At 40.9% G+C, this 25,830-nt stretch overlaps 1 protein-coding gene across 2 annotated transcripts in view; it reads right to left on the bottom strand.

Annotated features, from left to right (window-relative positions):
* Positions 1-25,830, bottom strand: part of ddah1 (dimethylarginine dimethylaminohydrolase 1) — an 88,102-nt gene that overhangs the window by 56,355 nt on the left and 5,917 nt on the right. The window contains exon 2 of one of the 2 annotated variants that reach the window (XM_030083121.1): positions 25,199-25,473. The exons of the other annotated variant lie outside the window; for it this stretch is intronic. Coding sequence (XP_029938981.1) covers positions 25,199-25,473 — 275 coding nt within the window. The remainder of the gene's footprint in view (positions 1-25,198; positions 25,474-25,830) is intronic. 2 annotated transcript variants of the gene reach the window in all.

Below are 25,830 nucleotides of genomic sequence, written 5' to 3'. Positions count from 1 at the left end.
CAGATTGCAGCGCAACAATCTGTTACACAGTCAGAGTTAATGAAGCAAATTAATTAGGCAGCAGGGAATGGGTACTGCTCATTCCACTGAGCAGAAATGTAGAAAACACAAAGAAAGCTGGTGATCAGATGAATTTCTATTCAGGTGATGGTTGTTTCAGCACATAACACACACACACACACACACACACACACACACACACACACACACACACACACACACACACACACACACACACACACACACCACACATATGGGTGCACAAAGATGCCTCAACAACAGCTGACCTGACACGCCTGTTTGAAAAAGGTCAATCAATAACCTCCCAGAGCAGAGCAGTGAATAGAAGGAAGAGTCTGGTCTGTTATGGCTGAACAGGGCAGCAGCTTTCAGCCAAAAGGAAACGGCTCACTGCTGCACGCTCAGAGACAGGCGCATATCTGTGTGTGTCTGGAAGGGATGTCCGTGTGTACCGCTATGTGTTTTCAGTAAATGGAACAAGCTTTTCAAAGTGTTTGTCGTCCTTGGCCTCTGTTTGCTCTGGAGTGTTTTCTTGCATCTGTCTGGCTTTGGATGTATTTGTGCACCAGCATCCCGGCTTTGCTGTGTGTATTCATTGGTTTGGTGAGCTAAAACTCATCTAACACATGAACAAGAGGAACTGTGTTGCTCCATTCATCACATTTTGAATCCTTGAAGACTGCCTCTGGTCTGTAATCTGCAATGAAGTTTATAAAGCAGAAGCCTCTCCTTAAAGCAGACCTCAGCTGGCTGCATCCTGCACCACACACAAGTACAGTTTAACTGCATTATCTACAGAATGTTATCGAATTGTCACTGAGCACCGTCCACTTTATCAAGAACATTTCAGTCTTTCCTGTCTCCGCTGAGGAGAACAGAGCGACCCATCAACTTCACATTATATGCAAGGACAAAACTGATGCACGTGCCAAGGTTGATTATTGCAGTTATCCAGCAGGATAAATAGAACATGAGCAGAATGCTAATACTTCCATCTGTAAAACATTTGATACCCTGTGTCTGTAACTCATATCACTTCAGTTCATCAGAGTTCTGCCCAGTGGAACTGTCCCTCAAGGCTTTTTGACTGTAAAAGATGGAGCTGTAAAGAGGACATTTTATGGACTTCCATCTCCAATTCACCCTTTAATCTCAATTTCACATTTTTTTTGAAGGATGCAAAACGTTAATGCAAAAACAAAAACAACAACAACAACAACAACAAAAATCAAATCACAAAGAGAAAAATTCAGTTTGAAACTGTTGCTTGAAGAAGCACACATCTTCTATAAATGTCTTTTCTCTCAGTGTAACCTTAAAAGCAAACTTACAGATATAAAACTTTGCCATTTTTAGCTCATATTGCTTACTTGAGTGTGAGTGTCAACACAGTAAAGCTCTGAAGGCGGGTTAACTTCTGGTTAACTACTAGTTCAAACACATTTCTCAAGACTTCAAAGGTTTTGCACTGGTTATTGCCCATTTGATGTCATATGATCAAATGTTTAGATATTTTCCAACATGGTATTTAAAAAATATGACATTGTATAGTGTTTTCCATTGAGTTTGCTAACCATTCGATGGGCCTAATATTGATAATGTTGATTATATATTACACCTGTACCATTTTCCTCAACATTTCCTTTGCTTTTGCATCTCTTCCAGATTTGCTTTCTGGGGTTTCAACACGTTTATGTGCAACACCACAGAAAAAGAGGTTCTGCTATGCATAGAGCTGCACTGTACACTCCTCCACTAATGCAAACAGTCTGAGTCAAGACTTTAAATCAATTTACCCATTTATTATTGAATTATTGTTCTATTTTTTGCTGCAGACACTGCTAATTGAAACTCTCTGCAATTCATTCACTTAATCTCTGGCAAACGGGACCCAAAATATGACCTGCATGTTCCTCTCCATCACATGTCGTTCTCCCCTGAAACACGTTTCACTGCTTAATACTCAATGGATGACTGGAGACAGCCGCGTGTGATCACATTTTCTGTATGTTTCCACCAAAGTGAAACAGATGCCACCGTTTTAGAGACGCCTTTTGCTTAACACTGTTTGACACACTGATGTAGCACAATTGCTGCCATGTAACTGCCAGGATCATGTAATTATCTCGCAGCAAAGTATTTCTATTCGTGTGCAAAAGCATGACTTCAGAATGTATGTGATCCAACAGCTCCCATGTGCTTCAACCTTTGCAGTGGAGTGTGCATAAAGGGAAATGCACCCATTCAGAAGGAGGAAAGGATGGCAGATTCTTCCTAATAGCTCTGCTGTAATGACCCTGGCATCTGCCCGGTATTGTACCGCCTCCAAAACATTACTGGAGCGACTTGGCCATCACTCAGCCCCGCCACCACAGAGAATTTTTAACGCTGTGATAAGGCAACCTCCGGGCTTAAAAGATCACAACAAGCTAATTCAGTCCTTTCAATGCTTATTTGGCTTCAGGCTTTGAGAATCGTCAGTGCCTTTCAAGCCATTAACAAATCCTCCTGAGTCATCCTTGGCTTTTTACCTCTGACAGTGATGGCAGCGCAATATGGCTCCACATCTCTCTCAGCCGCAGTGGCGATCCTGCCCATCAGACCATTTAGCACCTCGCTGGGCTCACTAATGCAACCACAACACATTCTGAGATTAACAACAAAGATGATTTGAGTCCTGGAAAATGGTGTACAACAGTGGGTTACTTCATAGCTAAATAAATATTTTTCAGTACCATTTAATTTAGTAAAAATCATTAAAAAGAAAAAAGAAAAACTTGTAGGGGCTAAGTTTGAGAAATCTCTGCTTTTCAGAGTCTGCTGCAACTGTATGGTATGAATGTCAATGGGTTCAGACAAACATGCTACTTGAAGAGATCAGCTTTGACTCTTGGAAAGCTGTGATGTGCAATATCCTAATCATCTCTCTTCAATGTTCTAATAATTACTGAATATGAATGACACACAATGTTTATAATCAGGCTAAAACATTAAAGACATACTCACCTGGCTAAGCCTCGGACACTACTTTTTCTTCTCTTCACCCTAGTTTTATATTTTAATATCCTATCAAAGTGTGTTTATTTCCACCTGTTAGGAGGACTTTAAAACTAAAATCCACTTTCATGAGAATAGAGATTTCCCAGCTGCCACTGGGAGTACCTGGTGTGGTGGCAGGTTACACGTAGACAGATTGAAATATTACTGCCAGCCGAATTACCTAACAGAAGGTCTGACATATTATATAATGAGCAACATTGAGATTTCAACCAGCCATCTCACCAACTATCTTATGACAACAGTTTTGTATAGTTTTATCTTATTATCGCTGCAAATTCTTTGTTCAATATAATGTATTTCATGCTGCTTACAAACTCCCTGACCAGAGCACAAAGACAAATGTCCCTTGGGGGACACTATAGTTACAGCTCTAACAAGAATAAATGAAAAATACAGTAACTCAAAATTCCATATTTCATAGTATGTTTTCCTTTAAAAGAGGCTGTAACTATCACAAATAAAATGTGAACATTACATAATGTAAACATATCGCATGAGTGTAGAAATAACTGAATAAAGGTTGATGACTGTGTTTTATATCTGATGGGCTTATATGATGGAATCAACTGAACAATGTAAAATAATTAACATTTTTTGATAGAGCTCTCAAGCATTTGCTCTAGAAAAAAAAAAAATCTAACATATAATGTAATTTATTCACTACCAAACAGAAAAAACAAACAAACAAAAAAAAAACAGCCAAACACTAAACTCGAAATGCGTGCACTCTGAAACATCTATTTGTGATATGACTCTGCGACCTTTAAAGCCGACACTGGTAGTCAAGATTCCTACGGCGCTAATGTGCAGATCCAGTCCGCTAACCAGCTGATAGCCACATCCTCCACCAGCCAACAGGATTCCAGTTCACCGCTCTGCCTCCTGACCCCGCGGCCCCTGGCCTGTGATCACCTGCCAAGACTGTTTCCAGCAAAGCCAGGCGGAGGTGAGAGACTGACCAGACTGGTGTGATTCCTCCCCCTGCCGCGCTTTTATTATTAACCTGATCTTATGACAGAGATACAGGGGAACACATGCATAATCACACACGCACTTCGAGGGAAACACATGCTGACTTTCCTCTCTGCCATCAAGCATTTGCTGAGAGGAAGACATGAGCAAAACCGGCCAATAACACGGAGTGGGTGTCTTCATGAACAAGAAGCCGTGAGAGGAAAAACTTACAGTTTTGTTAAAGATAAACTTACAGGTTCACACTGCTTGTGTGAGTGCACACATGTGTGAACTTTTTCTACTCTTTCAAATTTTCCGGAAGTCTGACGGAGCCACCCACTGCTCAGGGCCCCAGCGGATGACTTCTTATTGTGGGTTTGGAGCCCCAGAGCAATTAGATGAGTTTATGGTAAGCGCTAAGAAGCGGAGAACCTTGTCATTCTGTCAGAGCTGATTTCCCCTTAGCTGCAAATGCCGACCTCTCGGGGCTGCCAAGGGTGGACGTGGGCCACAGGGGTGATGTTTAACAAAAAATAGAAAGATTTGAAGGAAGTGGAAGAATTTTTAAACCCTGCAGTGAATTAGCTTTTACTTCCTGTAACTGCAGTTTGTTGCGAAGTGATCTGAGCCAAAACATGCTTGCTGGAGGCGATTGTATTTGATGCCTTCCCGCGGTAAGGACGGACCGGTGGGGACTTGCAGGGTTGGGATGTATCTATAGATAAACCCACAGATTCTCAGCTGAATTCTCTTGCATGCTTCAAATGAATAAAACCTACTCTGAGATCAAAACTTTTTTTGCATTCATACAGAGGACAGCAGGTATTTTGACTAGAAATGGGTCAGCTGCAAAAAACTCTGAGGCTCCTGTCATATTTACTGAGCTACTGAGTCTTTCATCATACAACCAAAATGCTGTGGGAGGTTGTAGGTATTCATAGGCCACAGAGGGAGTCTGTATAAACATCCAGCAGCTTCAAAAGATACCAACAGAGGCAACAAGGGATCAAACAATGGCACAGCTTTTGACCACAGACTGACACGGGGGTGAAATTCTAAAAATTTTTTCCACAAGCAACATAAAAACATTATAAACAGTCAGAGCAATAGCATAGCATTCTCTGCATGAATGAAAAAAAAAAATCTGTGCACCTCCCCATGCAGTCCCCAGAGCATTTCCCAACACTGTTGATGTCTTTTTTTCCAAGTGCAGTGCCAACAAAATACTTCATCTGCTCCACCTCAGAGGCCTGTGTATCCTCCTGAACCTCTCCACGAGATTCACCTCTTTACCAAAGTATTTGCTGGAAAACTAAATAAACACAGTTACACAATGGAAAGGGGGTCTTATATAACCAACACCAGCCACGCCATGGCCCAAATGTAACAATTTTCACGGCCCTGAACCTGAATATCTCTCCCCCACCCCGCCCCCCTGTGCACACACATACGCATGCGTACATACACACACATACTATCCACAAAAACCAGCCTGCCATGTAGCATGTACTGTTTTCTCTCTCTATCTACCAGGATTAGTGAATGATCCCTAGAAAAACAGCAGTAGGTGAGCAGCCCCCTGTAAGCTGGGGGAAAGGGGGCAAATGTTGCTGATGATAACATAACAGATGGAGGAGGCGCGGAGGGCCTCCCAAAAAGTGAAATTATCAGGGTTATTGTGAGATGTCCCGTATTTGTTTAACATTATGGGATTTATGAAAAGTGCCTGTGGCCATATTTATCTTTTCACTCAGTATTGTGTTTTCTCTCCACAGCACGTTATATTAGAACAGATGAGAAACGCAGTCTGCTGTCAGAATACAAGTATTATACATTTATAATTGGTCTCTGAGGGAAATTGTTTTAAAATGTGTAAATAAAGCAAAATGTCAAGGAAACATACCAATTCAGCTACATTTTTCAGTTGAGGTAGAAGATCATAACAGAAGCCTGACATGAATGGGACATATGGACAGTTTGATGGATAAAAGTACAAACCAATGAAAAATCTATTGATAATGTAAAAACACATACAGACTGTTGACGACTGCAGTTTGTGTTTACAGCAGATCATTTGTCTCGTCTCCAAATAAGAGAAATGAAATGGTTTGAATGTTACATGCTTCAGTGATTCGTGCTCATCGAATCATGCAAGGCGATATTGATCATTCTGGAAATTGAAAATAAAAGTATGTGGACGCTTGATGTGGTGTCGGAGGCCCACATGAATGAAGGCCGCAAAATTAAAAGCAACATATGTGAACAAGTGTTTTGCAAGACATCGTAACCGAACTTTCTAAAACAAGCTGAATTAAAACGCTCTTGAATGCTTCATCCTCATCTTCTTCTTTGTGCACCTACAGTCCCTGTGCTGCCGCAATCAATGTCCAATTAATTTATCTGTTCATCCAACCACACGTCTAGCATCATGAAGGATATCTTTGGAAAAATAGCATTGTTTTTACATACATTTAAAAAAGTAAAACAATACAGCAAGTTTCAAAACTGAGAAGGTTCAACCTGCAAAACATTTGGCCTGACTCCCTTAATGAATCGATTTTTTTTTTTTCTTTTTCAGATGAATGCATAAATGAATCCTTTCAGCACTGATACATTTCTGCTGCCTCTGCAGATGCTCTGTGCGTGACTGAGGAGAAAAGCTTGCAGAGAAGAAGTGTGTGTTTTCAGTATGATCCTTGGCGTGAGAACAGACTGAGAGCGGACATCACACCACACTGTGACAGCCGAGTGCAGACAGGGGAGGCAACACACACCTCCCTGCCCAGCCCCGCTACCTGCCCTGCCCCTCTGGCACCTCTCTCTCTCTCTCACACACACACACACACACACACACACACACACACACACACACACACACACACACACACACACAAACACACACACACACACGCACACACACTTTGGAAAATAAATGTGTTCACAAAAGATGATTTCTCTAAGTGGTCCAGGGCAGGTGTAGTGGATTTCATTAGAGAATAACATCTGATCTTGATTTACTGTGACCTTTGGCCTTGCCTCTGATCTCCAGTGACTTCTTGAGATGGTCGGAATCATTTTCTCATATTGTGTCCTGGAGGTGGTGGAACCTTCAATATCCATCCATCTGGACTACTTGAAAAAAACACACCTCACAGGGAGAACATGCAAACTGCAGATGCAGGGCTCCTCAGCCTGAACATTCTCGTTTTGAGGCTGAGTGCGAACCACGACACACCAGTGGAGCCCAGACCTCCAATGTTGAGGTGACATGAGGCTTAATGCCCAACTGGAGCCAAAGTGCTTCACAGATGAATTATCTAAGACTCTGGAGGATTTGGCGCCTCAGTAACACTCGTTTCATTTCCAGCAATGTAACAGATCTGCTACCAGTTAACCTGAATGGTTGCTACACGCTCTGTGGCCTTTAGACCCTTCTGTATCTCCTGCCCCAGTTTTTATTTAGATGTAGGTTAAATGTGAGCCAATTTGTTTATGATATGATAAGCGAGGCTTTCGCTTTAATCACCTGGATACAAACAGCAATCCGAAGCCACTTTCAATACTTCATTAAAACAAATATGCTTAAGAAATCTGATGTCTTAACATATGTACAAAATCAACTACACTACTCAATTTCAGGGTGCTGCTAGTGTTGATGTGTTCAATAAATTGAAGAAACAGAAGTAATGTCAGGTCTCTGTTCTTGCACGTCTCACACACAGAAACCTAAAATAGAGATCAAGTAATTACTGAAAGTGTTTTAATGTCTAGCATCTTTAATGATACATGGCTCACGACTGGATTGGCTGAGAACGTTTCTTTACGGTGGACATTGATGATAAGTGACTCTATTGTCTCTCCATGAAATCCCTGCACACCTGAAAGGTGTAAAATTGCAGACGGAAGTTTAGCTCGTCATGCAACTGATGCAACTGAGACGTACCGTGGTGCTCACGCACAAACTACATCTCGGTGCCAACGATGCAACAGATGAGCTCTTCTCTTGTGGCCTCCGGCCTCCTTCTGACACATCGAGAACATTTTGGCACCCAGTCGACAAAAGAGTCTTCTGACTCACCCTCATGTGGAAACTCGACCCTGAAGTCTCGCCTCCTCGTTCTGACAATGAATGGACTTGCATACACATAGTAATCACATCTGTGTGACGCACACAGTCACAGGAATCTATACAGATGATCAGACAGTGGGATGAAGATCTGCTCCAGAGCTGCAGACGTGAAAGGAGAAAGATACTGATTCCTTAAATTAGGCTCAACATCTGTTTACAAGTGAAGAACATAAAGAAATAATGTTGATGGACTGCCTTTGTTTAATTTGTGATAACAACAGAGTTCTATTCCATGAATCTTATGGCATAGATTGGTCATGTTTCTTAATTTGTTCACATTTTGTAATATTAGGAAAATTAAGGTTGATAAACAGCAATCGAAACTACTTCCTCATATTGTTTTCCACAGTGTGAACTTTTCTAATAGAAATTTTCTTTTTTAGCAATGATTGCACTATAATAGCTGAAAAATGAAAGCTGCTCTACTACAAAATAACTGTTATGCGAAGACAAGCTGACCTTTCTGAGACAAACATCCATGGTTAGTATGTTGTAAAATCTTAAACATTTTCAAGTCATTGTTATAGTTAAAATTATCATTATAATTTTTTATATTTTTCATCTTTTAACAGCCTGGAACATTTTGTTGTAGAGTTATAATTTCATCAATAAAATATAAAATCCAATCTTCCTATATCAAAAAATATAAATAAAAGCCTATATACTGACTTGGAATTTTGAAGCTTATTATGTTTATTCAACAAAGAGATTAAAATGAGGCCACAATTTGTCGCTGTTACTTTTATGGAAGACTACTAAACCTCTTAAAAACCTGTGAGATCAGCTTGTTTCGAGTAACAGGCCTTCTTTACATTCAGTTTGAAAAAAATAATAGAGCAGAAAAGATGATGTTCACTTTTTATATTTCCAGACCGTTAAGGTTGAGGACGGCATTTCAGGGGAAGCACTGAGGTCTTACTCAAAGACACACACAGTTAAAAGCTCAGTTCGCAGACATGTGAGCCATTTGATAATGGAAATAATTTTGAGCTATTATTCAAGCTCACACCAACTGAGAGCTTTAGTTCAAAGAGTAAGGATGACATGTTGCATAATGAATGCTACCTCGATAAATCTTCTGAATCACTTGGTACTTAGCGTGACCTCTGTTAATCCCACTTACTCCAAACTGTTCACCGAATGAGGCGTGTAATGTAATATCTCCTATGGGAAATATAATCTGTGCATCACCGTGCACGGAGACATGAAAATGAATCAGACGAAGGGAAAACAGCTGAGATTCTCTCATTGGTTTGGCCAAAATTCACCAACTGTTAATTTCAATTTGAGAGCGTCCCGAGCTGCAGCGTAATTTAAATCCCTGCTGCTGACTAACGACGTCAGTCAGACTGAATAATGGAGTACAAAGAAAATAATGCCAACTCAGAGTGCACTGTTCTGGGGCCAGCGCAGCACCTGAGATACATCACTTTCATCAAAGAGCCTTTCCAAAGAGGCTGGGAGCAGCAGGACGTTAATCCAGAAACAGACATAATGATGTGAAGGGGGCATGCATCTGTGACACCGTAATGATGAAATATTATCTGTTTCTGATTCTGGAACACGTAAAAGCATACAGAGAGGGATCCTTTTTCATGTTTGAGATAGAATCCTTATAAATCTGAAGTAAACTCCAAGTTTGTAGGTTTTAAATATGACGTGAGTAAATGTGCATCTGTCAATGAAAACATTTGATGGGGTAAAAAATGGGATAGGCTATTCCGTGCAGACACGGTGGCTCGTGCAAAAGCTGCTTTATGAGAGACGCTCACTGAGGCTTTGAGATAACATGGTTCTGCCCGATTTATAGCAGCTCTGTTACTGTTTTACTAAACTCCTGCTTACCTGGAGGAAAAATCCTAAAGTAACTCTTCCTTACAGTAACATGAAAGCAGTCAGACAGCTAAGCAGCCTTACATTTAGTCTTTATCAACAGTACCAGTGAAACATTGGGAGTCTTAAATAACATTGGATTGGACCTGCCTGTAGCCTGTCAGTTTCCAGAGTAAGCAGTTTAGGTGAGCTAACTAGTGAAGCAATTCTAAAAAGTTTCAACCAGTCACTGTAAACACTACTTTTGAATCACTGCATACCACTGTGGTTAAACTCAGTGAGTTTCTCATATTCCTTGTCCACCATTTGCGTGAAGACGACTCATACTGTGACTGTTTGAAAGAGTGCGAAGGGTTAGGCTATTTTAAGACGTGGTTTGAAACGGATGTCGGAATCTCAGCGGTGTATCATGTGTCAGGGGTCGGGTTCATCACTGACTTATTCTTTACATGTAAATACCATCGCACCCGCCTCTGAGTAATGTGAGGCAAAGGGGCGAGGAGTTTGTAATTTGCTCTGTGTGTTCAGGTCAGCGCTCTCCACGTGGAAAGCCTACTGTCACGGTAGGGCTTGAAGAACTTTTTCACATTCTCCAAGATGATATTAAACTTGTTTTATTTCCCCTTTGTTTTTACTATCATGACATAATTGGTTGGGGTTGATATTTCACCACTTATTTCACTCTGGCTGTAGCTGAAAGCAGCCAGGACTACTGCACAGTTTCACACAGACACAGGGTGCCAGAACCCAAACAGTTTCAACCATGTTCTTTCAACACAGCGCCGAGCCTAGCTTTCGCGACACGTCTGCATACTCACTGCCTGATCGTGTGCAGAATACGATTATTTCAGCTAGCATGAGCTCATTGGAAAGAAGAGTATTTAAGTAAGCAGTCTGATGGAGGGCGCCTTTGATGTTCAGACAGTTTAAACTGCAAACTGGGGGAAAAACACCATCACGTCACCGTCCTGGTGATAATTACAAGCAGGATATGAAAAGCATTTTGACAGGCTCACACCTGTAGACCCACTGTGGAGGCGCGGCACATTTCATCGGCCGAGATACATTTCAGGCCACTTGAATAGACGATGCGCAGTCATCCTCGTCAAACGGTTAATTATCTGTCTGCATGCGAACAGACAGTTACTGCTACAACCGATGATTATTTCACATTATCAGTCAATCTGCTGTCTGAAAATTATTTATTTTTGTCTGATTCAATAGCCAAAAGGACGTTTTTAGACACACTTGCTGTTTGGCTGTGTGAAAGCTAATTATGTTTTCAAGCAAAATATTCATAAATAACCACTCCAGAATTTCCATGAAATTTCGTACACACGCTTGAGTGTGTGGAAGCAGCTTTGGAGCTTTTTACCACATATGCGGCAAAATAGTTGCTTAAATAATTAATGAACTGACTGTTAGAAACAAAATTCATCCATTCAAATTTTTATACCTTGAAGTCATTCGGCGCCGGAAATAAATCCAGTATTTGAACAATTTTGGAACTAGGTAGGGTACAACCTGGACAGATCGTTAGTCCATCACAGAGACAGACACACACCATCGCATTCACATCCACAACTATTTAGTGAGTCACAAATCAATCTGAATAAACCACGGTGCAGCAGAAACACAATCTTCTTGTTCCAAATTTCCTCTAAAGCTACAATAAAACCAGCACTTTTTTTTTTTTTTTTTTTACCTGGATACTGCCACATCTGCGGATATTCATCCTCACACTGATTCTGTGTCAACTGTTATCCAGGCATCAATTTCTTCTACTTCTTTTCCTCATTTCAATAAAGCTATAACATCAGGAAGCCAATCCCACCGGATAAGAGACAAAACACAAAAAGCCAAAACAGATTGTGGACAGGTTTCCAGTAATACACGTAAAAGCAAATAATTACACAAAAACCAAATGTGCTTGTGTTTGGGTTGTAGGAAACGGTCTGAGTACTCAAAAGAAACATGAACCTTACCGAAGAAATGCCCCATGTTTGTTTTTGCTGTGAGGTGAGCACGACAATGGCATTACTGTGTCATGTGGTAATGCTCAGCAATATTTGTAAAACAGTATTTCTGCTTCACAACCCAAGTATTTGTATATGGGTATGTGGCTCATGGCGCTGCCTGCCTGCTGTAAAGGAACTGTGAACAATTCAATGATAACAACAATTTGCTCATGATTTATGAACTTTTGGCCTGTTACACAACAAGGTTGCAACAAACTATTTGACTCGTTGCTGGTTCCAATCTCCTTTCCAGTGCCTTTCTCATGAGGCTGTAAAAGTGAAGAGCAAAAAGTGACAAAAATACATGTATATATACACATATATAAAATGGTCTGAATATTCAATTAATAACAAAGAATGGGATTTCTACATTTGTGGAGATAAAATAACAAGATAATTCACTCATTTAAAAAAAAAACTGCTGTTATGAGACACTGTGAATCCATAGATTTCAGGAACGGTGGAGAACCGGGTTTGGTTTGGAAAACAAGCTTTGACTGGCAGGTGATCTCTGTCAGCTCCAGCATCGATACATCAGCTGGGAAAATAATGTAAATCACAGCAGGGTCTTATCAGTAAACACTTCAATGTTCTCCAATGCAAGGCAGGAGCAACAGGAGCTCCTACACCTCTTCTCTCTCTCTCTCTCTCACGCACACACACACACACACACAAATTCTTTTGACCAACAGAGGTGGTGAAATCAAAAATCCCGCCGACAGATGCTGAGATCAAGTGAAAGCTATAAACTGTTGCTATTCGGTGTCAGCAGAGAAAACTTTTAACCACAACTGTGGGCTGGACTGACAGGAAAGATTGATGGCTACTTGCCTGCAAGACTTAAGTATTCCTTTTGGCTCGACATCACCAGCAATCAATGAAGCTGATGTTGACAGTTTGTATCTCTCGGGGAGTGTGTTATCTTTGAAGAGGGAAACAAGAGGGAGGAGGTGAGAGTGAGAAGTAAAAGAGTGACGGAAGGAGAAAGTAGACAGAAAGATTTTAAGAGACTGTTGAGATTTATATCAGCTGTTCTGACAGATTTCTGAGGTTTCTAAAGGGTGTAGCAGAATGTGGCAGAGGCAATCACGGTATTACAAGTGAAATATCTGCTTGGTTACGGATAAGCCACTACTGGGAACAAGAAAATATCTTTCTGGAGTTAGTACTCTTGAATGCGGCTGGTGCATAATCTGTCAGATTCCAGATTTCCTGAGAGAATATGAATAAAACCTATACACCAAAACCAACTAGAAACTTAAAAGTACTCCTACCTATTTGTGTAACCATGAGAATTTATTTTTATATTATGAAACATTTCTGAGAAAACATGAAACCTTAAAAAAAAGTCAGTATTTTTCTTCAAGTGTGATCTTAGCCAGTGGCTTTACGGCTGTATGCTTGTTGCTGTCTGTCTCGGTGCCCTTCATCCTTTTCCTTAATCTTAACTGGAATAGCGGAGAGCCTCCACCTCTGAGCCTGGCTCTGCAAAGGTTTCTTCCTGTTAAAAGGGAGTTCTTCCTATCCACCATCACTTATGCTTGTTCATATGGAACTGCAAGGTTTTCTTTAGTAAAAGTGTTTGCAGATGACTGCACTGCATTTGGTGCAATAGAATTTAATTGAATGGAATTAAGTAGAAGTGCAAAACAGAGTTGATGTACTGATTCTCACCACTTGAGGTCAAAGATCAACAAGTGAGCTGCTGTTGATTCACTTACGTTGAAATTTGTCAGTTTTTGCAGAAGAATTCCAAGTTTAATGTTACCAGACAAATTAACAAAGCCCAGGAAGTTCTACCAGATCAACAATGTAAACTTTATTATTTTAATGTGGCAAAACCTACATTTCTTTCTGCCGACATACAGAACTGTGTTAAACAGGGAAAAGGTCCACACAAGAGAGATTAAGGACTGGACTGAGGAGGCTGTACATTGCCTACAAGGATGCTATGATTGCACTGACTGGGATACGTTCAAAGAAGCCTGTGGCGAGGATCTTGATGAACTTGCCGACGTCATTTGTTCATATGCCGCCTTTTGCAGAGACATGATCATTCCCTGCAGTAAAAGTGTTTCCAAATAACAAGCCATGGATCACCAAGTCGGTTAAGGCTTGTATACAGGCTAAGAGACTGGCCTTTAAACAAGGAGCAGCCTCCGAGCGGCACACAGCCACTAAGGAGGTGAAAATAGGGATGATAAAAGCAAAGCAGGACTACAAACAGAAGCTGGAGAACAAGATGACTACGAACAATCTTGGATCTGCTTGGTCAAGCATGAAAGCCATTGTAGGCCTCCAACACTCCAAAACCAGTGGTATCATCTCTATAGATGGTTTTCAGTCAGACTTTGAATTTGCAAATGCACTGGACTGTTTTTACACACGTTTTGATGCCTTTGATTTTAGTCAGGAAATACAGGAAGTGAGTCATGAAGTAAGTGACGATCAGCACTTTTTTATTTGCTTGAAGGATGTTGAAAAATCCTTCTGTTACCTCAAACCAAACTGGTCCTGATAACATCTGCGGCCGCTTGTTGAAATCTTGTGCAAAGGAACTGAGCTCTATTTTTCAGCACATTTTTAATCAGTCTCAGCTTCACCCACAATTCCTGTACACCAAACAGTTACAGAGGGTAGCTAACTCTTAGCGGTGAACTTCAGCTGCTTCCTTCAGGTCGGAGGTTCAGGGTACCCGCCTGGAAAACTAAACTTTATAAAAACAGCTTTGTACCAGCGGCAATTTGTGCTTTAAACAAATGAGAGGACCTGAGATATGACTAATATAGTTACTTCTTGAACTGTTCCTCTCATCTTAATCTCATGGATGGCACATTCTTATCTAGCGGGGGTCTGACATATTTTCAGCCATTTTTATCTATTATTTATTTATGCTTTTACTTAGGGGCTATCTCGTAGCACTGTCGTCACTTTGTCTCGTCTTGTGTTGTTTTTAGGTGTGTTATGAAATGGGAAAGCTCACTCACTGTAAACTGAATTTACCTAAGGGTACAATAAATACTTTTGAATCTTTGAATCTTGAATCTTTTAAAAACACAGTTGTGACTTGTGGCATTTTACTCAGGTTTAGAGTGATTTAATTTATTCCATTGACAAAATTTTAACAAAATAGGGTTGTCAATTTTTTTAACGTGTGTGTGATTCCAAATGAAGTTTTTCACCCCAAATCTTAAGTGAAAAAAGGGCGTTTGTCTCCACTCACGCTGCACCCGTTCTGACCTCGGCGAGACTTTTCTCAGCACCGCCATGCCTGGCCCACTTCCTGTGTCTTCCACTGCTCCGTCTCACGTACCAAACCAGACATTCACACACCCACGGTGACGGCTGAGCGTGACCGGGTCATCCTGTGAAGCTGAGAGGAGTTCCTGTTCGCGAGTCTCCTGCAGCTGTCTCGCAGGCCGGCACTGCACCGCGCTGGAGGGGATGTGGTGGGTGAACCCGGGGCCAAAAGGGGGCAGAGTCCAAGGTGATGGCGGGACGGACGGAGAGGCGGAGTGGCGGGTGGGAAGTGGGGGTCTGTCTGCACTTCTGTCCAGACGCACGAGAGGCAAAGCATTGGCACGTGCGTGCCGATAGATGGGGAACATATTGTGATGGCGTGAAAACAAGCAGAAAACATTGGAGTAATTTCATGTCCTCCTGAAAACAAAGCAAATTGAGTGTATAACTGCAAACTCATGCAAGAAGTGGTCGATTTCCAGATGAGATTTAATGAGATTGTTTCTACCATCAATACTTATGTAATATAAAATCGGAAACTTGATAAACAAATCAAGCACTGGTGCAATCACCAAAAAAACACCATAAATAGTTACATAACAGCTGCTTATAAAGCAATACATGAGTAGCTAAATAAATACTAGGGTGGCATTAGGGTGAGACACCATGCGGTAATGACTGTGAGGATCAATAGATAGGTAGACACACACACACACACACACACACACACACACACACACACACACACACACACACACACACACACACACACACACACACACACACACACACAGACTACACAGTACTACTGCAGTTGTCATAAACTTTAACTACTGAGTCAGTAGTTAAAGTTTTATGACAACTGCATGATTTAACCAGAGATTATCTTAAATACTAAATCTACCAAATAGATTTTAAGAGCTTGACATATGAGAGTAACATTTAGCAAAACCACAAACTAAATCCCAGATGTTTGTCTGAACTTTGATTTGATTTACTGCACTTTGCTTCTCTGAGAAAGGTTCTCTTTTCAAAGTGACTCTGAAAACATTAATAAACTTATAAATAAAGATGCTGGAAAGATTACAAGTGCAAACGAATGAACTATATAGATTTGTCATTTATTGGTGTGTTGAGGTGAGATCCTGAGACTACAGTCTAATTCAGGCACTTGTTCGCAAACAACCTCTTGGTTGTTGGATTTACTGATGCATTCCTGTCACATCCTGCTGTTTGCCTCATTCTTACATCTTGAACTGTCACAAAGTTTTCTGGGAAGGAGGGTATAAGTCTTCTGTGCTCCTGGAACAGGACTTAAGTGGCAGCGTTCGTCCCTTTTCAATTATACTTCACCAAAGAAGCAATCAAGAGTTCAGTCAATCTAAAGTAAATACTTTCTTCTGAAAAGTGTTGAGTCAATACTTTGGAACACGTGGTGTAATGCAGTGATGACTTCTTGCTCTACTGGCTATATCATTTTTTATTTTCTGCTTTAATGTTTGTTATCGAGCATAATTCAGGTATGTGAAGGTCAGAGGAGAACTGCTGAGGTTCTCTCTGAAGTCACCAGAGGACGCCTGCTTCAGAGCTGGACTCTATTTTGGAATTTTGCTGGTTCTCAATGTGTTTTCAGGAGGAGTGCATTTTCATGCCAGCAAAAGACATTTCAACAGCATAGTAATTTACGATGATTATAATACTATCCCTGGAAATACAATCCATTTTTCCTGCACTGAAAGTAGGCTAACTTACACTGTCCAGTAATGGAGGGATGCATATTTTTTTGGTGAACCCATCCGCTGTCCTGATGAGTGAGCAATTTGTGAAAATCCTGATTGTCTAGAAGTTTTCGTCTGTGAATAATCTTACCAGACCTAATGCTTGGACGATATCCTCTTACACACAATGACTGAGAGACACAGAGGATGGGAGAGGCAGCAGCGCCGAGATGTTACGAATGAACATGCCAGACGGAGAGTCAGACAGACAAACAGTGAGCGGAAGGGCAGGTTAAATTTGGTAGGAATGTGGCAGACAGTTGGGGAAGGCACATTGACCCTATCCCACATGCTAGTGGCGTGTTCCAGGTGTCTCACTCCCCCCCTCCCTCCCCTCCCCGTTCGCACTCGGATGTCAGGTCCCCCTGAAGGAAACCAGGTCGGTTCCGTTAGGGAAGTCATATAAGAGCAGGGCCTGAGCCGAGGACTCAGCATCTGCTGGCCGTCTAGTCAAAATAAGACTTCTGTGCTGTCTGCTGTTAGCTCAGGAGTAGCTACGTGAGGCATGACCGGAAAGGGGCCCGCATGGACACATAAACTGCGAGGACTAAACCTAAATATTACGTCTATAAAAACATGACCTAAATATTAGGTCTGCGGAGCAAAATTTTCCATCCTGTCTCCAGACCTAAAGACATCTAAAACTTTTACAGTTGTTACGCCAGATTTTAGCACTTTTTAATGACCATTATTTTCCAGACTCTGTAAGCTGAACTTACAGTAAGTGGCTACAGTAGTATACCATTATAAGGCACAGTAAATATTAAGTGCACGCCGCATGACCATTGATGGCGGCTGGAGTCGTCACTATCGGAGCATTTCCAGGAAGTTCAGGAGTTTTCTCGTCGAGGTTTTGAACACACGGTGACTGAGCTGATAAACCCACTTTTAGCATTTGTTATGTGCTTCAGTCTTTTTTCTTTGGTTAAAAAAAAAAGAGAAAGAAGAATATCATAGATGGATTTTTCTTTATAGTTAATTAGCTTTGATTTCAGACTGAGCAGTTCACAGCATTTAAATAGGTAATACTTGAAAAAGAAAAGTCCTACAAAAGCCGTTACCGTGAGACAGATAAATCTCTATGAAACTGTTTTGCTTGTTGTGGTTTTCTGGACGGAATCAAAAAGGTTCCAGGAAAAATAGAAATACCGCACTTGGCCCAAACACAGAAGCACTTACAAAAAATGCTTTCAGCTTGACATACTGAACTCTGGGAAATTGTGATATAAGGCCCAAGCTTTTTAATCTGGGTTGATATTTTTTTGTATAAATTGTCCAAAGGTTTTAAGATTTGAACCAGCAAACGTAAATGACAATTTCATTATCTGTGAAACTCTGAATGCAAATATTTACTGCTATCAGATAGAGATTTCTGCTGTCACATGCAGCATCTGATAACCCTGACAGTCCCCCATATCCTGCAGGAGCATCTCTGTGAGACAGCAGCTCCATCCCTCTCCGATTCAGGAGGAGAAACCACATATCTGTAGAATATCATTTTCAATGTACTATAATTACAAGTTTGCTGAGCTATCACCACTGGTTAATACTGCAAAGGTTTTCCCAAGAACGTATGTGTCTTTAGGCCTTAATATCATGCAAGGCTGGATACTGCTGCAGGGCCATTTCTCTCCCAAGTGTGCAATCTTCATGCAAGTGCGTCCGAGGTTGTGTTGAACTTCTAATCAATCCGCTCGCATGACTGTGAGTAACATAACAGTTAAATTTCTGTTTGAGCAAACTAGAGGTTCTGGTGTAATGCTCCAACTCTAATGGCATGCAGCTGCACTTTTAATTTGCATGACAAACATTAATTTGCTGTGTTCATCTTAATACTGTTTTTATGTCAGAGCATTACTGTATTTTCAACTGTATCTCAGGCATAACATATTTATCAGATCACCAAAGAGCAAAGGAACTTGTGGAATGAGACCTGTAAGCTAGCACCCAACTTTGCTGAAGTGAATGGAAGGCGCACCAGACTGAATGTGATCGCTTTGCTATCCACCCTGTCTCAGACAATGAAAAACAGATATACTGTACAGAAAAGACTTTTTGGTGAAATTGTCTCTGTTCCCTTCGAATGTACAACCACAACAGTTTCGGATGCTGTTGTGAGGGCCGTTGGTTGTGGTTATCACTCTCACTGCGGAGTTTGTTGGCTGGAATTTGGTTACTTTTGATAAATTGGTGACTCCAATTTGCTCATATTTGTCTTATGAAATTATCTTTCCCACCTGGCATACAGAAATCACTATCGTATGATCATATCCACCCCCATAAACATCAATAATTATTTAAACGAATAGAAACTAATAGAACAGAATAGAATAGAATGCTTTATTAACGTCACTTACACTTCATCACCACCAGAGAAACTAAAGTGAACCTTAAACTGTCCCATTAAAAATGAACTTCTTTACCTGAGCTAACGATGAAAAACTATCAATAAAGTATGTAAGCAAGTAAAAACATGTGAGTTTTGATTGGCATGAGGAGTGCCAGCACTTCAAATCCTGAAATAGGGTTTCTCCACAGAGAAGCAATAACACTCTCCAAAACAGTCTTCAAGAAATTCAACAGTGAAATCATCTGTAAACCACACCACATCTGGCATACACTGACTTTTACCCTTGTGCCAAGCAAAAAAATGCACGAGGACCTTTTTAATCAGAGTTTGATTCCCTTCTATTCTGGTTTATAGATTAGTAACCTAATTGCTAAGTAAAGGTCAGAGGAAGCAAAGTCTGAGAACATCTGTTACTCTGCAACTGAGGGAAGACTGTCACTGTGCTTCTGGTGGGGGAAATGGCCCTAAACACATATCTCAATATTTTTTTCTCAAAATAGTGATATATAATATAAACTCAAGATGCTGTTTGCCTCGGTAACATTTCTACCACAAATACAATTCTGGTCATCAACAAACTGTAACACGTGGCACATTTATTAACCACCAGCTGCACAAAAATTAACACGTGAATTCTCCAGAAAAATGTTGAAAAAAGTGTCATGCATTGGATCAGACTAGTGAAATGACTGCTCAACAATGCACAAACATCCACTAATCCAAATGGTTTTTTTTTTGTGTGTGCAAATAATCAGAATGAAAGTATAACATATTCAAAATAAGCATGATTTTTAACACCATGACAATTTTAAAATTTGTATCTTGGTGCAAAACGCCTCTTTCAATCCTGCTGCAACGAAAAATGCCACAAAGACAGAGAACATGAAGGAAATGCTGGACTTATGCTCAAAACATGCTTTCTGCGTTCTCTGCAGATGGCGTTTCCCTCATCAGATGGATGAACTCACCAGTCTTACGCCAATTAAAAATCCATTACTTGCACAGAGCAATTGGTAGAGCCCACCCATCACCCAATAGTGCCAAACACCTCCTCTTAAGCTTAATCGAGACAATAAGCGGTGTGAGCGTGCAGGGAGGGGCGGGGCTGTGGACCTACTCACTCAACTTAGTCAACCTTGTTATTTCATTTGTTGATGTTGAAGATGGATGAAAAATCCCTCTGTTGCTCGGTACCGTCACCGTTGCATAAATTCATCAATCAACACTGAACTATGTGCAAGAAAAAAACTATCCGAAGAAAAACAAAACCTACCCAGTGAGGAAGAGAAAACTGTTCAAGACAAGATGCTATTATGAAACAGACTATTTTAGTCCTAATGTGGAGGAAAACACTTCATAGATAAGACTCCATAATGCTTTTGGAAAAACTATATTCATATATATATCAACTATTTTGAAATGTGGAAGTATAAGTGCTAGGGTTACGGAGGGCTGCCGGAGAGCTGCTGTCTCTCACTGTATTGCTCACCAGGCTGACTGCTGCTCCCTCTCACTCTCATAGTTTCAGAAACACCAATGGAAATTTCTGCAGTGACTCAGATTTTAGACTGATTCTTAAATTGTTGGAAGTTTAGCTGATGTGCCACTGCAATATTACAACAATACAAGCTATGGAAGAGTTAATCTCACAACTGTTTATTTGCCGTTAGCAATTTAAAAACCTTTTAACAGAAGTACCTATGAACAATATTCAGTTACTGTTTTTGATCAGCTTTCTTAACATTGTGTATTACCGTTAGATGAATTTAAAAGATATCTTAGAAAAACACAGATATTGATTAAAAAAACACTGCCTATGACAAAAAGAACTACAGTCACCTAGAAAATCACAGTAGTTGAAAATACTACAGTGCTTGCATATCAAAGCGTCTCTACTCTTTATTACCTGTCATAAAATTTAATGAAGCAGAATGTTTGTACTATGTGATGCCACCATACAAAGGGGCTTTATACAGCAATAAAACAAGTGCACTGAAGCATGAAGTCAAATCCAGAACTGTTGAACTATCAAGGCAGGAAATGCAATAATGCCTCATGATGCTAACTTAGAAATTATGTTCCTGACCACCTTTAAATTTGCTTTTTTTTGTTATTAACATTAATAAAACAACAAAACAAACAGATGAACTGAGTATTCATCTGAAAATAGCTATGACCTTTCTTGTTATGATTCTCAAGCAGTCCCATGAAAAGCAAGAAAGAACGTATGAACTGAACTGACTGCGTGCATCTCTGCAGAACGATCTCAGCTTAAAGCTCGTGTCCGAAGTTTTGAAAGAATGAGTTTTTTTAATCCAACGTCTCGAGGTTCCGCCCTCCCTCTGCTTTCATGAGCGACCAAGCCACACCCCTTGCCCACGCTCATCACCCGTAGGCTGAAAATGAGAGCCTCCGAGTCCTACAGCATCCAACACGTTTAGCTGTTTACGTTGGATGTTCAGCAGACAATGGATATATCCGAGGTAAGTGGGGCGGCTGCTGCGCAGTTAACTCACCTCTGCCTGGGCGAATAAATGATACATACATTGGAAACGAACGGAAACTCCGGACATGGGCTTTAACAGACTAATGTTTAATCTCAAGAAAAAAATTACCAAGACAAGATAATGTTCACTGGAATTTGTTTAGGCAGGCATTTCCCTCTCTACTAGAGCTACAGCCAAATAGAGATTCCAACAGCTCTTTTTGTTCTATTGTGTTGCTTGATGCAATCAGAACCACTGTCTATTCAGTTGATCCCTTTTATAGGGATCACTACAACAACCATGATAACTTGCCCAATAGACATGGTTAGTTATTAGTTATTAGTTATTACCCGATACCGTACCTGACTTGACCTAAAACCCCAAACCCAGACAGTCTGAGCTAAGAGTTTACCCAATGCTTCACTAGCGGGGTCACCTCAGGATTGAGTATAAACTTTTAGAAAGCATATTGTGTTTAAAAAAATTATGGTGTTACACTTAAAGAGTAGAGAGAGACGATATAAAACAACTCTCTAATCCCCCTCTCGTGGCCTTTATAAGATGATAGGATGAGCAGAAGCAAAGGGAAGATGGAAAAATCGATTTAAAAATCCTGAAGCATTCAAAATAGCAACAAACAACACAAGCGATTCGCCTCAGCTTAGATAAGCACACTCACGAATTCCCACATCAATTCTCAGGCAGCGGTGCACTCTTGCTTCCCACAGTCTTATCATAAATTGAGGGTTTTTTTTTTTTTTTTTTCCACCTTGGCAGTCCAAAGATCTTCACAAAGTCCAAGTGACCACAAGCAATAGCCATCCAGGTTACTGATAAGGTAACCACATCAAGATAAGAGAGTTGCAACACTGATGTCTGGATTACTCAAATTATCTGTCTTAAGAAGTTAGAAGGCCTTTCTTTACTCAAACCATCAGAACCGACTGAATGCTGAGACATACAGCCAAACAAATCAAACGAGCTGTAGATTCATAAATGAAACAGCTGAAAACAAGGTGTGTGTGTGTGTGTGTGTAAACACAACTAAAACTGAACTGTACTTACACTTTGATGCGTGTCTTTATAGCTTTGCTGAGCGAGCCTCAGAGGGTCTGTCTTGTACTATCAGCATGAGTACAGGCAAGGATCAGTCTTTTTTCAGTACGTAGTTCTAGATGAGTTCAAGATCATATTGTATTACGAAGCTCTTTTTTTAATGCGATCGTAATAGACTTTACTGCACTCGGTGTTAAATGAGGAAGAGATTTGAAGCGGCTTTAAAGGCCATTTTTCAGTCTCTCATACATCAATGTCAAAAAAGTCATTTAACCCGATGAGATCAATGATAAATGTCCTCTGTCTGCAAATGTAAACAGTCCAGATACATTGAAGCGTCAATGAACAAATGCATCATCCCTTAGGGCGAGTTGTTGTAGCGCCTCTTAACCTTGACTTTAGAATCAGAATCACAATCAGAAACGGGTTAATTGCCAAGTACAGGAGCCTATACAAGGAATTTGTTTTGGTGGAGGTGCAAACAGACAAAGGAAGGGGCAGATTTAAAAAGGCACAGGTATAAAATATAAATAGGAGGAATGAAGACACGAACAAATCACACAATAGCAATAACAACAACAGTAAACATGGGGATGATTTTCAGAATTAACGTAATTTACAAAAATTACAAAACAGCAAAGCTCAGAGGTATTTACAGTGATGTTTATGGGGGCTGAAGATTGTCCGACATGCGTAGTCAGTTACTGTGCGTGTGTGGGGTGGGGGGATTGTCAGAAATACAACTTCTGCTCAGTTCAATGTGAAATTATTTTTTTATCCAAGCATCCAGTGGTTCACAGCAATTTAATCCATACTGTGATAATAAAATATTATTTAAACTGAAAATAATGTCTCATTATGAATAAAAGTACCCACTTCAGTGCAACCATTTACAATTCTGGTTGATACATCAGTCAAGCATTCATTCATTCAGGAGTTAATCAGTGACTTTACAGCCCTATTTTTGCAAAATATAATTTATGCTCTTGTACCTCAAGCATTTCCATTTTTTTAATTCATCACAGCACTAACGTCTATGTGTGGCATATGATTGATTTTACAGGTTCAATGCGATAAAATCTTTTGTAAAAGTGCTAATGCACACCTACGTATATGCATATGTAGCATAAAGAAAAAAAAAATAAAAGTAGAAGCTGAAGGTAGCAGCTGCAAGCTTTTCAATCAATATCCCTGCCGCCAGTGAGGCTGGGGACCATTAGCACCAGTGAGCCAAGTAAAGTGACAGTGATGTGAAATGACAGGGGCTTTCACAGAATCCGTCCCACCGTTTCCCTCATTGTCATTCAAACACGAACACTTTTCCAACACACACACACGCGTGAACACAGAGAGAGGGACAAATAACTTACAATGCCGTCCCCTTCACTAGGTAACCAAGAGCTGTTGTTTTGTTTTCGAAAGTTGTTTCCATTCATTTATTCCTGCAGAGTTGTGAAGCCTTTCACTTCTTACACTGCATGTCTCAGCTTTTCTATCTCATCCTCTGAAGGACTTGTCTTTGGGTCCTGATGAGACAATAACTGAGTGAGTTACAAAGTTGTACGTCCAAGGATGTTGTACTACAGACAATCTGTTTTGACAAATTGCAGTAAACAGAACAAAAACTACCAGTAAATGTGAGGAGACATCTAGCTCATTAACTTTCAAACGATCATTTTTCTTTGGTGCCACTCCAATACAGTTGTACTCAAAAGGTATTTCCTTTCAAATGGGCTTTTCCTTGTGCCTAAGTAATGAGCATATCGCTTTGTACAGACTGGTTCACACTCCATATGGTAATTACACGATCTCATATGGCACAGTTGGACAAATATGCAGCTTTGCATCAATAAAAAGGCCGTTTGCCAAGTAAATATTCCCAAATCTAAAGTTTCATCCATTTTTGCACATGGTTTTATTTGGCACTGGTGATGGAGGAAAGCACTTAAGTTAATTATGAGCTGAAACAGACATTGATGGACGACCATGCTGTCACTTGATACATGCTTTTTTTTTGTTATTATCATTAATTGGTATTTTCAAATATCCTAGTCAGACCAAGCAGCTTGTTATCTGTCGGTGCAGCATCCTTCACATCCCTACAGCTTATTAATTGCATGCCAATTGCGCACAACAGGCAAACGAGAGGGGGCGTTGGGGGTGGGGGTGTGGGATGGGGGGGTGGACGCTTTCCTTTTCACTTTCACATCAAACTTTTCTTCTTCTTCTTCTTTTAATTTCGGGAGTATTGAACCATGCGGACACTTCCCTACCTCTCTCCTCCTGCTCTCCGCCCCGGGTCTGGTGATGAGCGCCGTGTCGCCGCACACCACGGCCGCGTCCTCCACGAACACGCAGTCCGGGAGCGACTCGTCCGCGGGGAGCTCGATCACCTCCAGCCCGACCCGCGTCCTCAGGACCTCGACGTACGCCTCGTGCTCCCTCCGCGCCTTGGCCACGTCCACCTCCGCCTCGACGCTCCGGAGCGCCTCTCCGGCCAGGGACGCAGGGATTCCCCGGACAACGGCGTGGGTGTAATGACCAAAACCTGCCATCAGACCAGCCATGTTTTGCTTTTCCGTCACTTGGCACGCTCAAATCTGTTTCTTTAAAAAAAAAAAAAAATTAAAAAAAGGACTGGAAAAACACCCCAACAGACAACTCAGCGAATGAATTAGGAAGTACAATCAGTTGACCCGACGCCGCCTGGCTTGCTTTGTTGTTCCCCGTTAATTGGTTGGGTTTTTATTCTTTATTTACAAACGCCTGCTGCACGGTGTCAGTCAGCCCCGCTCCGGTCTCCAGGAGAGCGACAGCAGCGCTTCGGTGACGCGCACCGACCATCACGTGTAGCCTACGAGTCTGTCAGCCCTCCGCGAGGCGAGGCGCGCAACCCAACAAGTGA

Source organism: Salarias fasciatus, chromosome 23, assembly GCF_902148845.1.
Source record: "Salarias fasciatus chromosome 23, fSalaFa1.1, whole genome shotgun sequence".
NCBI lineage: Eukaryota > Metazoa > Chordata > Actinopteri > Blenniiformes > Blenniidae > Salarias > Salarias fasciatus.
The sequence above is the reverse complement of the archived record's forward strand: the minus strand, read 5'-3'. Positions and strand labels throughout refer to the sequence as shown.